The sequence below is a fragment of the Paramormyrops kingsleyae genome, chromosome 22 (assembly GCF_048594095.1).
Source record: "Paramormyrops kingsleyae isolate MSU_618 chromosome 22, PKINGS_0.4, whole genome shotgun sequence".
Lineage (NCBI taxonomy): Eukaryota > Metazoa > Chordata > Actinopteri > Osteoglossiformes > Mormyridae > Paramormyrops > Paramormyrops kingsleyae.
The window spans coordinates 6,525,861-6,538,752 of NC_132818.1; the positions used below are offsets into that span (position 1 = coordinate 6,525,861).

At 48.0% G+C, this 12,892-nt stretch overlaps 1 protein-coding gene across 3 annotated transcripts; it reads left to right on the top strand.

Moving 5' to 3' along the window:
* The first annotated feature begins 53 nt into the window (after positions 1-53).
* On the top strand, positions 54-12,855 carry cfap70 (cilia and flagella associated protein 70). 3 transcript variants are annotated; one of them, XM_023810632.2, is made up of 26 exons: positions 54-167; positions 360-543; positions 713-814; positions 1,086-1,171; positions 1,643-1,816; positions 1,947-2,129; positions 2,672-2,766; positions 3,647-3,749; positions 4,538-4,675; positions 5,271-5,429; positions 6,216-6,290; positions 6,489-6,580; positions 6,700-6,760; positions 7,096-7,290; positions 7,504-7,635; positions 7,872-7,997; positions 8,299-8,432; positions 8,595-8,710; positions 9,329-9,502; positions 9,587-9,744; positions 10,148-10,300; positions 10,612-10,773; positions 10,994-11,083; positions 11,890-11,991; positions 12,267-12,314; positions 12,412-12,855. In XM_023810632.2, exons 1-26 carry the CDS (start codon positions 102-104, stop codon positions 12,490-12,492), a joined length of 3,189 nt encoding a protein of 1,062 aa, XP_023666400.2. In that variant the 5' UTR covers positions 54-101; the 3' UTR covers positions 12,493-12,855. The 3 variants fall into 3 exon arrangements, with proteins under 3 accessions (XP_023666400.2, XP_023666402.2, XP_023666401.2); XM_023810634.2 differs by having other exon boundaries at positions 12,271-12,314; XM_023810633.2 differs by having other exon boundaries at positions 9,590-9,744.
* Positions 12,856-12,892: the final 37 nt, after the last annotated feature.

The following is a 12,892-nucleotide window of genomic DNA, read 5'->3' on the forward strand; positions in this document are numbered from 1 at the left end:
CGACAGAGGGACGCTCTGACGCTCACGCGCTGAATCGTGTTCGCTTCAGCTATAAAAAAGACACTTAAATAAATCAATATAACATTAGATAACAATCTAAGATGGATCAAGGGGCAGGGGAGAAGCCAGTGCCCATACAAATAACTGTACTGCGTGGCAAAAACATGGTGAGCTAAAATATTGGCTTCTTTGCCAAATGAAACTTTATATACGATATGTCATACTGTATAATGAGACATATATTTCAATCTACGTAAATGTCATTTTGGCTATGTAACAGTATAGTAAAATTGTAATTCATTTTGTTTGTAAAAATTACTTGCTAAATAAATAAACATTTATTTACATAAACCTTACAGGGAGTCAACAAAGGAGAATCTGCTCTTAATTTTGTTCGTGCTGAGTTCAATAGCATAATACTCGGAGAATCCCAGAAACTGAATGCATCTGCAGACCTGACCTTGGAATATAATTTCACGTGTAGTTTTGACTGCTTTGGTGAGACCAATACACTGGATGACCTTGCGCACAAACCTGTCATCTGTGAGTATTACATTCAATATTTTCAGGGGTCTTAAAAAATTTAATGTTGCATATTTGAATTTAATGGAAGTAACGAAATATGCCGGTATATATCGCGATTAAAAAAAACTTGGTTCAATGTCAACATTTTGGGTTGTTATGGTGTTTAAGTCTTGATGCCTTTGTCCAGTGACTGCTGTTGAGATCCTTCCAAAGGAGCAAAAGAAGCAGAAGGAAGAGAAGACCACTGTCCTGGGCCAAGGTGTGGTGGATCTGCTACCCCTCCTCCACGGTGAGGCTGGAACAGAATCATCTACCAACTGAGGTGGAAAGTTCAGGTTCAGAAAATACAAATCCAGACCAAGATTTTGTTTCAATCAGCCGGTTCAGGACTCTGTGAATGTGACTCTTTATAGTCAACTGGTTGGTTGAAATTAAAACTTGGTCTAAATTTTTACTTTCTGGACTTGAAATTTCCACCTCTGTCTACCAACTGGCAAAACCGGATACTAAAGTAGTACTGCTTGTCCATGACATTTGTCCTCTGACTCTGGATCTCCTAGGTCAGCGCTCCTTCACCTCCACGGTGGTGCTGCACCCCACCCCAGGATCACCCGCAGAGTCAGCTTCTCAAGAAGACAACAGCAAGGTGCAAATAGGACAACCCTACAATTGATCTCATTAAGTCTGAATGCCACGTAATGTGCATGAAGGAGCGATGTACATTCAGGTCATCTTTTACACACCTATTATGATTTTCAATTGTGTTCAATTGCGTCTACATGTCTTGTTTTGTGCATTTTTAAAAAGACCTTGTGAGAACTACCTCCCGTAATCCATATTTTTGCATTTCCCCAGCGGTAGCGGTTTCACATTTTTAATGGCTGCATTTTCTGCATGTGACACAGGCAGCCAATGACAAGGCAAATTCGTGTGTGTGTGTCTGTGCCTGCTTGATAGAAACAGGTGAATATGGTGAGAGCTGTGTGTGTATATGCACACATGTGACAGACTGATGATGACAGAGTGTATTTATGAGCGTGAATGAGTGTGATTGAGAGAGGCAGGTTGCCGCTTTAATGCTCGCGTGACACGTTTGTCCCTGTCACCTGGCACCCAGCCCTCCCTGGATGTGACCATCTGTGCCACAGAGCCGCTGCTCTCTGACGCCCAGCTTTCCAGCTCCAATCTGCTCCGGGTGCTGGTGGAGGCCGCCTACGCCGTCCCTGACGTCTGGAGTCCCGCAGCCCCAGCCAGTTATGTTGTTGGCTTCCAGGTGCCTCTGTCTGCTGAGGTGAGACGACGGGATTTGCTCTGTCCCTTGTGGCTGAAGTGCTCCTCTCGGAAACCACAGAATATCTTCAATGTGAAACTCATCCTGCCAGTCAGTATCCATTTAATTCGGAGCCTTTTCACTTCTACAGAAGGATCAGGTGCTCCTGCTTTCCAAAGGATTGCTGAAAACGGGAGGGGAGAAAGAGCCGCTGCCTCGACCCAAGAAGTGGCCCCTGGGTCCCCTCCTGGCCCCCGGTGCAGATTGTATACCTGGTGCTTTTATAGAGGCGGACCCCATTGAAATGGAGAGTGGGGAGCTGACTGGAATGGAGGTAGGGAACACTGGGAGGGCACCGGGAGAACTCTGGCATAACACTGGGAGAACACTGGGAGGACATTGGGAAGGTACTAGCAGAACCCTGGGAGAACTCTTTGAGAACACTGAGAGGGCACTGGGAGAATACCGGGAGGGCACTGGCTGAACACTGGGAGAACACTGAGAGGGTACTGGGAGAATACTGGGAGGGCACTGGGAGAACACTGGGAGGGCACTGGGAGAACACTGGGAGGACACTGGGAGAATACTGGGAGGGCACTGGGAGAACACTGGGAGGGCACTGGGCCTCAGGCTGGGATCAGCTTAAATAACTTCATACACCATGATCCACTGAAGCACAAATGTCAAACTCATGTGTGGAGCTTCTGACTGGACTGTTTATTACTGGCTCGCGGCTCTATGAATACCGGGCTTTACAGCAACAGCTTAAAGAAAAAGACGGAATGCTGCTGTTACATAAAATGCGGCATAACATGCGTGTATGGGAACCTGTTTGTGTGGAATTTGCTTTAATTGCCCTGCACACACGTGTCCCAGGACAGAGAGTTCCGCACCGAAGCAGAGGTCGACAGGAAGAGAGTGTGCTGGGACACAGAGAGACGTTGTTTCCTGGATGCCGAGACGGCGGCCTGGTGAGATAGATAACATGCTCGTACCCCGAGCCTCCAGGCCCTGGGCTGCCACTTAGGAAATGCTCCCTCGGCTACTGAGCACGTGCTTCATGACTGTCTAACGTCAGCCTGGGCCATAAAGAGTCCCGGATGGGTCTCTGTTCATGAGAACTCAGAGTCACTGCATATGGGTACGCCCTCGGGACCAGGGACCAGGACCCAGAAATCAGCCCAGTCCACCGAAAGCAGCCCTTCTGTGAGCATGTATGACGATGGGAGGCAGGGATTCCTTGATGTAAACATGAACATTCCAGATCTGCCACTCCTCCCGGATGGTCCGGCAGTCTCCCGCAAATCGATAGCAGCTCCCTAACACCCGTAAATGATGTAAATGTCCCAGAAATCTGTCATTCCGCTATGTAGCAGCAGGAAAACTCATAGGCAAATTTTAACACCCCCCCAACTCAGCAATTTAGACCTCCCTGCGTCTCAGGTGGGATGTCACACATATACACATATACAGACCAGCAATGTCACAGACCAGGATGTCACACATATACAGACCAGCAATGTCACAGACCAGGATGTCACATATATACAGACCAGCAATGTCACAGACCAGGATGTCACACATATACAGACCAGCAATGTCACAGACCAGGATGTCACACATATACAGACCAGCAATGTCACAGACCAGGATGTCACACATATACAGACCTCTATATCCAGGATGATGTGCTGCAGAAATGAAACGCTGTGTGGTCACTCAGGTCCCCCCCCAGCCTGCACAGTATGTCATCAAGCTGCCAGACTCTGGTGTTTTTCTTGCTCCGTGCTTCTCGGGTTCCCGATACTCAGAGGCTCCTGTCCCGTGTCTTTCCTTGCCTCCCGTACGCAGCCTAACCCGACGGATCACGCACTGCCGGCTGTGGCCAGTAGAGATCGGGCGGGTGCCTCAGACGGGGCTCTCGAGGGGGGGAAAGCCGGCCAGGGACAAAGCGGTGAGACGCCATGAGATTCCCTTCATTGCTCATATTATCTTCTTTGAAAGGGCTCACATGACTAAGACGCCCCCAACACGCTGTCTGTATAGACACCTACACCTGGGGCGTTTATGTTTAAGTTTTACTGTCTTTGTGGAAACATCTGCTGAATTCTTTTGAGTAAAAGATAAAACAGATGTGTTTTTATTTACTCAGATTTTTTTGTTTAGAAAAAGTGCCAACACTTGTAGCGTGTTATTCATTAAGGAAGGGGTTGGGAGATATAAAATCTGGTAATGTCAATATCTACAGAAAGCAATTGCTAATGGAGATTAAGAGTGTGTGTGTGTGTGTGTGTCTGTGTGTGTGTGTCTGTGTGTGTGTCTGTGTGTGTCTGTGTGTGTGTGTGTGTGTGTGTCTGTGTGTCTGTCTGTGTGTCTGTGTGTGTGTAAGTCTGTGTGTGTGTGTGTGTGTCTGTGTGTGTGTGTCTGTGTGTATGTATGTGTCTGCCTGTGTGTGTGTCTGTGTGTGTGTGTGTCTGTCTGTGTGTGTGTGTGTGCGTGTGTGTGTCTGTGTGTATGTATGTGTCTGTCTGTGTGTGTGTCTGTGTGTCTGGGTGTGTGTCTGTCTGTTTGTGTGTGTCTGTGTGTCTGTTTGTGTGTGTGTGTGTCTGTGTGTATGTATGTGTCTGTCTGTGTGTGTGTGTGTGTGTGTGTGTGTGTCTGGGTGTGTGTCTGTGTGTCTGTTTGTGTGTGTCTGTGTGTCTGTCTGTCTGTGTGTGTGTGTGTGTGTGTGTGTGTGCACAGCAGGTGGAGGACGAGGCCCAGCTCTCCTTCCATGGGGTGGTGTATGTGGACTTGGCCCCCCTGCTGTACCCCGGTGTGAGGCGCATTCATGGCGCTTACTCATTGCACCCGTTTTATGAGGCAGACATGCAGGATAAGGTGAGACCGGCTAGGATCCTGCTGCATGCAGCCCATCCACTGTTTTAGTCTGGCATCTGTGAGGCTCTCGCGATTTCCGGAACATTCAGCCGCGTCAGTACTGGAGCCGATATTATGTCGACTATTACAAACACCTGCCACTGCGTCCCTCATGTCGGGGGTGGAGGGTGGGGGCAGCGACACGACCTGGGGGTGGTTTGCTACATCCGGATCTGGGTGGTGTGACTTCATTAGAGGAACGATGATTTCTGCACAAATTATGTCAGAAAAGAGAGATTCCACTGGAGACTCAGATAATGTATCTGTGACCAGAAGCTGAAGTTTTTAAGTATCGCTATCAAATATTTAGAAAGACTGAAGAATCAGATCAGACAAAAGCCGATAGTAAAAGCCGGTTTAAATGTGTGAAAGGGGCCCCTGGGTGCCGTGCTGTGATCAGCACCGACAGACATTATACTATGTTATTTGTTTAGGTTCAGTCTGATGCCATCCAGTATAAAAAATGCAAAAATAAGAATAGTTTTAAAATACCTTAACAATTTGATGGGGGACTCTTGGCCTGGTTGCACTGATGATGTCACACCCGATGCCCCAGACTAAGCGCAGCACCAGCATCCTGCGGGAGGGCGTGCGCCAGCTGCGGCAGCAGGGTGTAGGCCGGGCCCCCCCCTCCGTGGGGTCTGCGCCGTGCAGGACAGCCTCCGGCAAGACTTTAGACAAGGGAGCAAAAGGGCCCAAGGAGGCCACTAAGAAGGTGAGGGCTGTGGTGTCAAAGGCATGTAATGCAAAGGTGAGGATATATCCCACAGCTTGAGGGAGTTTTACTTACACTGAAATATTCTGAAGGCACAGGGAAAAATGGTTGATTCAGAGAGATAACCAATCAGATTGTAGAGGAGGTGGGTCCAAGCATCTAGAGGAGGCGGGACCAAGACATCTGATTGGTTGATCCTGCCTACTCCAGTTGCTTGGACCCACCTCCTCTACAATCTGATTAGTTATCTCTCTGAACCAATCATTCTTCGTTCTGCCCTCAGAACATTTTTGGTGTAAGTAAAACTCCCCCGAGCTGCCCCATAAGTCCCCTCTTCTATATCGTCCAAACCGGTATAAGGTATTGATTACAGCCACTGTAATCTCATCATCGATGTTTTGAATCGAAAGCTTCTCTTCTGTCAGCAGGATCTCTCTCATCAGGAAGAGTCTTCTGCCCTACCTGTGTCCAAGTTCCTGTCAGCTCGTTGAATCATTCAGCTGTAATTGTGTTTGATCAGTGACTCCATTACCAATGCTGAATAATCTTTTTCGATTACCTGCCCTTTTGCTTGTTGAAAACTCCTGTACTTAAGAGAGATTAAGAGCATGGAGGCTACCTCTGTCCCTAGTGTCTGAGTAAAGCCAGTGACAGCCAGAATGCTTGCTGGATTATCCGCATACAGAACCAGTAAATGATTATTTGTCTTTGTTCCAACAAGAAGACTTTCGCAATCCTTTTCTTGAGAGGACAGAGAGCAGTTTCCCACATCACTGTGTCTGTTAGCCAGGGACTCAGGAAAAGTCACTGCTGCCAGAGATTTCTACAGATGTGGATACGCCTGAGAACATCGAGGGTCAGGTGGGCTTGTATTTGTGTATGTGCACGTGCATGATCACCTGTAATACCCATTATTTAGAACACGATATGATCTAAAATAAGGACCTTGCTGTTTGTCCAGCACTTTGCTTTACCCTGTTTGCATGAGGTATGGCTTAGTAACACAGACAGAGGGCGCTGTTGAGCATACCTTGACAACACTCTCCTTATGGGTCCTAGATGTACACTGAGGCCAGAACCTATATTGTGATTGAAATTGCCCTGGAAAAACCCCTGGTTCCAAAGAGACCTCCTGAAGAACTGGCCAAAAGGTAATATGGAGATGGCTGATGTTCGATAAATGATGACGTCATGGTTATGAAGAGCAGAAAAAAACCTTGGAAATGCATTTATCACAAGCCTGGGGTTGTTTCCTGTGTGTCTCTTACAGAGTGAGGGAGCTGATTGCAGCCAGGCCATTGGCCCCCCGCAGACCAGCTGGGGCAGAGAGGGTATAACACACCCAATCGCACACCCCCTTACTCTTTATCAGAGGAGACTAGTTCAGGTCCAGAAAATAAAAATCCAGACCAAGGTTTTGTTTCAACCAACTAGTTGAGTCCTCTGCGACTGTGACTCTTTATGGTCTGGTTGGTTAAAACAAAATCTGGATTTCAACTTTCTGGACCCGAACTTTCCACCTCTGCTCTTTACAACTATCAAAAAGCCCCCTCTTCTTTATGTAGCACTTCTCCTCTTTAGAGTCATTGACCGATTGTTAGCAACAGAGAAGGCATTGGAGGGAGATGGCAGCAGAACACACTGGTATCTGCTCCATATGCACTAGGCAGTGCAGCAGTACCAGGACCAGGTTGCCAGCGTGGCGGCTCACCTTCTGGAGCAGTACCAGCAGCTATTTGGCCATGCGTTGGCATCTGGGTCTCACCAGCTGGACCCAACTGCCCAGGAAGAGCGGAAGACTCAGCTCATTGGGGAGCTCAACTACTCGGGGAAGTACTTTGCCTTCAAGGAGCAGCTGAAGGTGAGGGACCGTGATGTCACAGTGCAGAGCTGTGATTCCATTTAACAGCTGCAATGTGACGTCGCAAATGGTCTGTTTATGGTCTGTGGTTGACTGTGTGTGACTTTCGCTCAGCATTAGGTCAGTATTTCTGTCATTTCCCAGAATGCTTTGTGCTTATGGTGCATGTATCTGTATGCGTGTGTGTGCATGTGCGCGCCTGTGTGTGAACAGCACTCCGTGGTGCGGATCGTAAGAGAGAAGATGCTGTGTACGGAGCCCTTCAGGGACCAGGAGCGGCTGCAGGCCTTCTTGAGCCAGCTCTACGTTTTCTTGGTGGACGAGATGCACGTTGCGCTCAACAAGGTCAGCCATTCACGGCCGCGCGGCACTACAGAGCATGCCCAGCTCAGCCCCGATGACCTTGCATCTCTGCTCTCACCTCCAGCAGGTCATCGTGATGAGGTGCTAGGTCTCTTTTCCTCTCTCGTTTCTCACTGACATTTTGTCATCTTCTCCCATTCCTTCTTCTTTGCATGTGACCCCCTCTGTCATGTCCTCCCTTCTCCTGTGCCTGTTCTCCTGTCTCCTCTTCCACACAGACTTTCTTGGCGGACCCCCAGGATGACCGGCCTCCCTCCCAGGTAGACTGCACTCAGCTCAGACATTTCGCTCGAGAAGCCCAGCTAAACCAGGACTACCAACTAGCGGCAACCTTCTACCAAGAGGTACCAGACTCACAGGCCATTTTCTGCTGGTACTCTACAGTAATTATCATCCCAAATCACGTTACCTACTTTCCGTGTCCAAATATATCTAATGGTTGCTTTTAAGTAAAACTTGGTGTCAGATCTAGTGGTATGTCGGAGCAGGAGATCCCCAAATATTCCTAACTCATAATTATAACTGGCACCCATCAATAGACCTTTTTAATTGCACCCATAATCACCTGTGTAAAACATGGCCACGATTCCCTGTGACCTTCAGTTGTTTCCTGTTTTTTCTTTATGGCTTTCTCAATGGACTCAGCGTCTGGCCCGAGACCAGAGGAACCCTGAGCACTGGTTTGACTATGGAGTGTTCCACATGTTGACCAGAGACTACTTGAAAGCAGAGGAATGCTTTCGAGAAGCAGTGTCCATCAGTCCAGTGCACCTTCCCAGGTGTGGCGTAGAGGACGAGTCAATGACTTCAGATGCCGAAGCACATTGTCTCTCCAAGACAGATTCTCCATTGATCTGCCTAATTGAATAATATGTCAAATGATCCGTTAAAAGCTGTTAAAAGGAGGGATGCTGTCTCTGTGGTTCTCGTCGTGCCTGCAGCCTGCTGATGTGTGGGATCCTGGCAGAGATGGCAGGCCGCACCGAGGAAGCACAGACCTACCTGGAGGGCGCGACGTGTGTGGATCCTACCAGCGTGGTGGCCTGGACTCTATCCGGTGAGGTTGTCTGTTGGCATGGCTACAAGGGCACAATCAATCAACCAATCAATCAACCAATCAATCAATCAATCAACCAATCTATCAACCAACCAACCAATCAATCAATCAATCTATCTATCCATCCATCCATCCTCCAATTGGACAGTGTTTGGCTCCGTGAGCTCAGCCTCTATTCCTGTGATCGGAAGGTTACTAGTTCGAGCCCTGGCCTCAGCAAAATAGTCACATGTCTGTGAGCCCTTGAGCGTGGCCCTTAACCCCCAGCTCCAGGGGTGTTGCATGCTGGCTGACCCTGCATTGTGACCCCCACCCTCAGTCTCACCTGTGTCTCTCACGGAGAGAAAGATGGGGTAGAGAGAGGAGAAAAGATAATTTCCCAAAATGGAATAATAATTATTATCTAGCACAGGGTTATGAAACATATTATGGTAAAAAATGTCTTCATTAGCATCATTATCATAACATAAAAAAATGACTTAATTAGTTCTCAGTATTTCCAACTGATTTATGATGTTAATATATTTACATGACAACATTAAACAGAATTCATTGCTTTATCACTTACGTGAACATGACCATTGCATATGACTGTTATGAATCGGTAACTTGGGCCAGGCCTGTTCTACGAAGGACGGGAGGACACCATCCAAGCTGAGATGGCCTTTCTGGAGGGAAATGCACAGCTGAGGGCGGCTGTGGCTGGAACCAGACCAGCCGAGCGGGAGTTTGGGGCCAAGGTGCAGGAGGAGCCAGACTCAGGGTCATGTGACTCCTCCACCACCACAGCTGGTGAGGAGGGCAGGTTTAGGGTGGGCTGGGTTATATGCTTATGATGTCACAAGGCCCATGATGTCATTTCCTGTATCTGTGTAGAAGGAGTTGGAGAGAAGACCCAAAGCATCCAGGGCATCAGACCTGTGACTCCTGGCCAAAATCCCAGCATCCCCCAACCCCTGTGTACCCCTCTAAGGCCCAACACCTCCATCTACATGGAGACAGCACACTTCCTGCTGGAGAACAATGCACTGCAGGTCAGTGATGAGCCCACAGAGATACAAACGCACACAGACACACTCTGTCTGACACCACAGCCCCATCAGTGTCTGACACCATAGCCCCATCAGTGTCTGGCACCATAGCCCCATCAGTGTCTGGCACCATAGCCTCATCAGTGTCTGACACCATAGCCCCATCATTGTCTGGCACCATAGCCCCATCAGCGTCTGACACCATAGCCTCATCAGTGTCTGACACCATAGCCCCATCATTGTCTGGCACCATAGCCCCATCAGTGTCTGGCACCATAGCCCCATCAGCGTCTGGCACCATAGCCCCATCAGCGTCTGGCACCATAGCCCCATCAGTGTCTGGCACCATAGCCCCATCAGTGTTCTCCATCCATGGCCCATATCTCCCCACCCTCACATGCCACAGATGGCCCAGAGAGCCCTAGCCCAGGAACTCCTGTGTCCTGGGGGAGGGCCTAGGTGTTCCTACCACCTTGCCCTGGCCAGACTGCAGCTGATGAGTGGAGAGTTCAGCAGCGCTGAGGTCAGTCTGCAGAAGGCGCTTAAGGACGACATTGAGGTACCCATCAACAACATCATCGTATCTCTACATCTCCTCTCTTCATGCGGCATGTTACTGCGCTTGGTGAAGCATGTGGGGTGAAAGATCAAGGCGCTAACTGTCTTTACTGCTTCCAAGCCAATTTGGGCATTTAGACCAAAAACAGCAAGATCAGAGATTATAGAATTTGGGAATTGGCATTTTCACACTAACAGGCCAAGTGTAGTAACATGGGAGGTTTATTTTTTAATGCATGATACATTTTAGTCTTTAACTCATGCTAATATGTTATTTGAAATCCAGTGAAATAATAACGAGTCTTTGAGCAGAGTCCGGATACGTGGGCGTGGCTTGGCCACCTGCACTACCTGAAGGGGAACTACAGCCAGGCGCAGGAGTGCTACGAGAGAACTTTGGACTTTGTGAAGGATGCTGCAGACCCCCACACCGTCTACCTGCGTCTGGGGCAAATCTACCTGCAGGAAAAGCAGGTGAGCCACTCTGCCGGGGCAGCGAGCGCTTCATTCATGCGATAATGGAAATTTAACAATACTGTAACTGACATCGAAAACACTCATTTTATTATCTTAAAGAGGACACAGTGAAGATTTCTATACCACAGGTACCACAGTCTTTGGTTAAGAATATGGGCATGTCTCTGTGTTTCTGTTACTTCTTATCAGGCTCTTTTTCATTGCTTCTTCCACGCAGTTTGAGAAAGCCAAAATCACACACCTGCAGGCCTGTAAGAGCTCCGCCTCCTGTCTCTCCTGGCTGGGCGTGGGCGCTGCCTGTTACCGGGTAACTGCCATTCACACACCTACCGAGTAAATTACAGTACAGTATAACTGCACGGCTCCATGGCTCTGTTTCTCTGTGAATGCTTTCTATTATCTTACAGAATACAGTGCAATAATTCTGCACAGGAGAAATACAATAATTACATAGCATCTCAGTCACTATGATATACTGTTATGAGCTGTCTGTTATAACTATTTTATTGCACAAGGATATGCACACACACACACACACAGACACACACACACATATGCACATACACAGACACAGACACAGACGTTTGTATTCATTTATATCTTTGTGGGGACCATCCATTTATTTCTGTGGGGAAAACTCTAATCCCAGCATTGACATCCGTAACCCCCACCCAGCCCTAACCTTAACCATAAGGAATCCAACAAAATACAAGACGTTTGGCAGTTTTAGTTTTTTTTGCAGTCACAGATTTTTATAAAATTCATTTTCCCCTTGTTTTCTGCTCCTTTTGGAGCAAATAATATATATATATAACCCTCCCGCCGCGCAAACACACACACACACACACACACACACACACAATGCTCATATGCTTCCACGCTTACAATAACAATCGATTTAGATGTGAATCAGCTTTCCCAAGCCGCCACACATCACAGAGATGCCATTAAGGTGAAACTGCACAAACAGGAAGTGAGGCTACATGACTGGTATGTGTGGAGCTGTGCACACTGGTCACCGGTCAGACTGAGAAGGCGTGTCGGTATGTGTGGAGCTGTGCACACTGGTCACCGGTCAGACTGAGAAGGCGTGTCCGTATGTGTGTCGAGCAGCTGGGAGAGCTGACTGAGGCAGAGGATGCCCTGACAGAGGCCAACGCCTTAAACAACACCGACGCCGAGGTCTGGGGCTACCTGTCCCTGGTCTGCCTGCAGGTCCGTCTCCTCGCCTCTTTTTGCGTACTAGGGGGTACAGATTACATGGCTGCATTTCTAGCACCACATATTGTGTAAAATGTGCAATCCCATCAGATCGGAATCCCAGTACACTCCCTGAGCATGACTGGAAGTGGGGGGGGGGGGGGGGATATGGAACCCCTGGTATTTAATTTGGCTTCATTCATCCCCCCAATAAATAGACCTTTGTACCTTTGTACTTAAATGATAAAGTTGTGCCCCCCCCCCCCCATGTCAAACTCTTTCCCTCTCAGACAGGAAGGCAGCTTGAGGCAGAGCAGACCTATAAATATGCCATGAAGGTGAGACCTTCTGCTCCTGTTTGCAGGTTGACTCGTAGCTCCTATGATGTATTGCATGCCATGCTTCTTAATTGACCGTTTCTCTTGTCTCGCCCAGCTGAATTTACAGAAAGAGACACTTCTTCAAGAGATCAAAGACCTGCAGGCTCAGGTTGGCTTTGGGAATCCCTGCTTCTAAACCACAGCCAACCTTGCGACAGTCTGACTGGTGCCCAGCAAAAGCACTATTCCTCTCATGTTGGTGTCAGCTGGAACTGTCACATGACTCCAACTGTGTCACAACTGCTCTGCTATCGGTGGACATGTGACATTGCAATAGACAGGACCAAATCTGTCATCATCTGTGGTCCTGTCTTGCTATTCATGATGATATTACGTTTTCATTTAATGTAGTAGCCTATTCATGTTTTTTTTGTTTATTGAACTACAAACATAATGATTTAAAAACAACTGAATATAAATTCGAATACATTGATTTCCATATTTTGCATATGCTACGAAGGATAAAAGTGTACGTTTTTAATAAACGCCAGCCAAACCACGCCTTACCCTGCCGTGACATTCCCACCGAACACGTC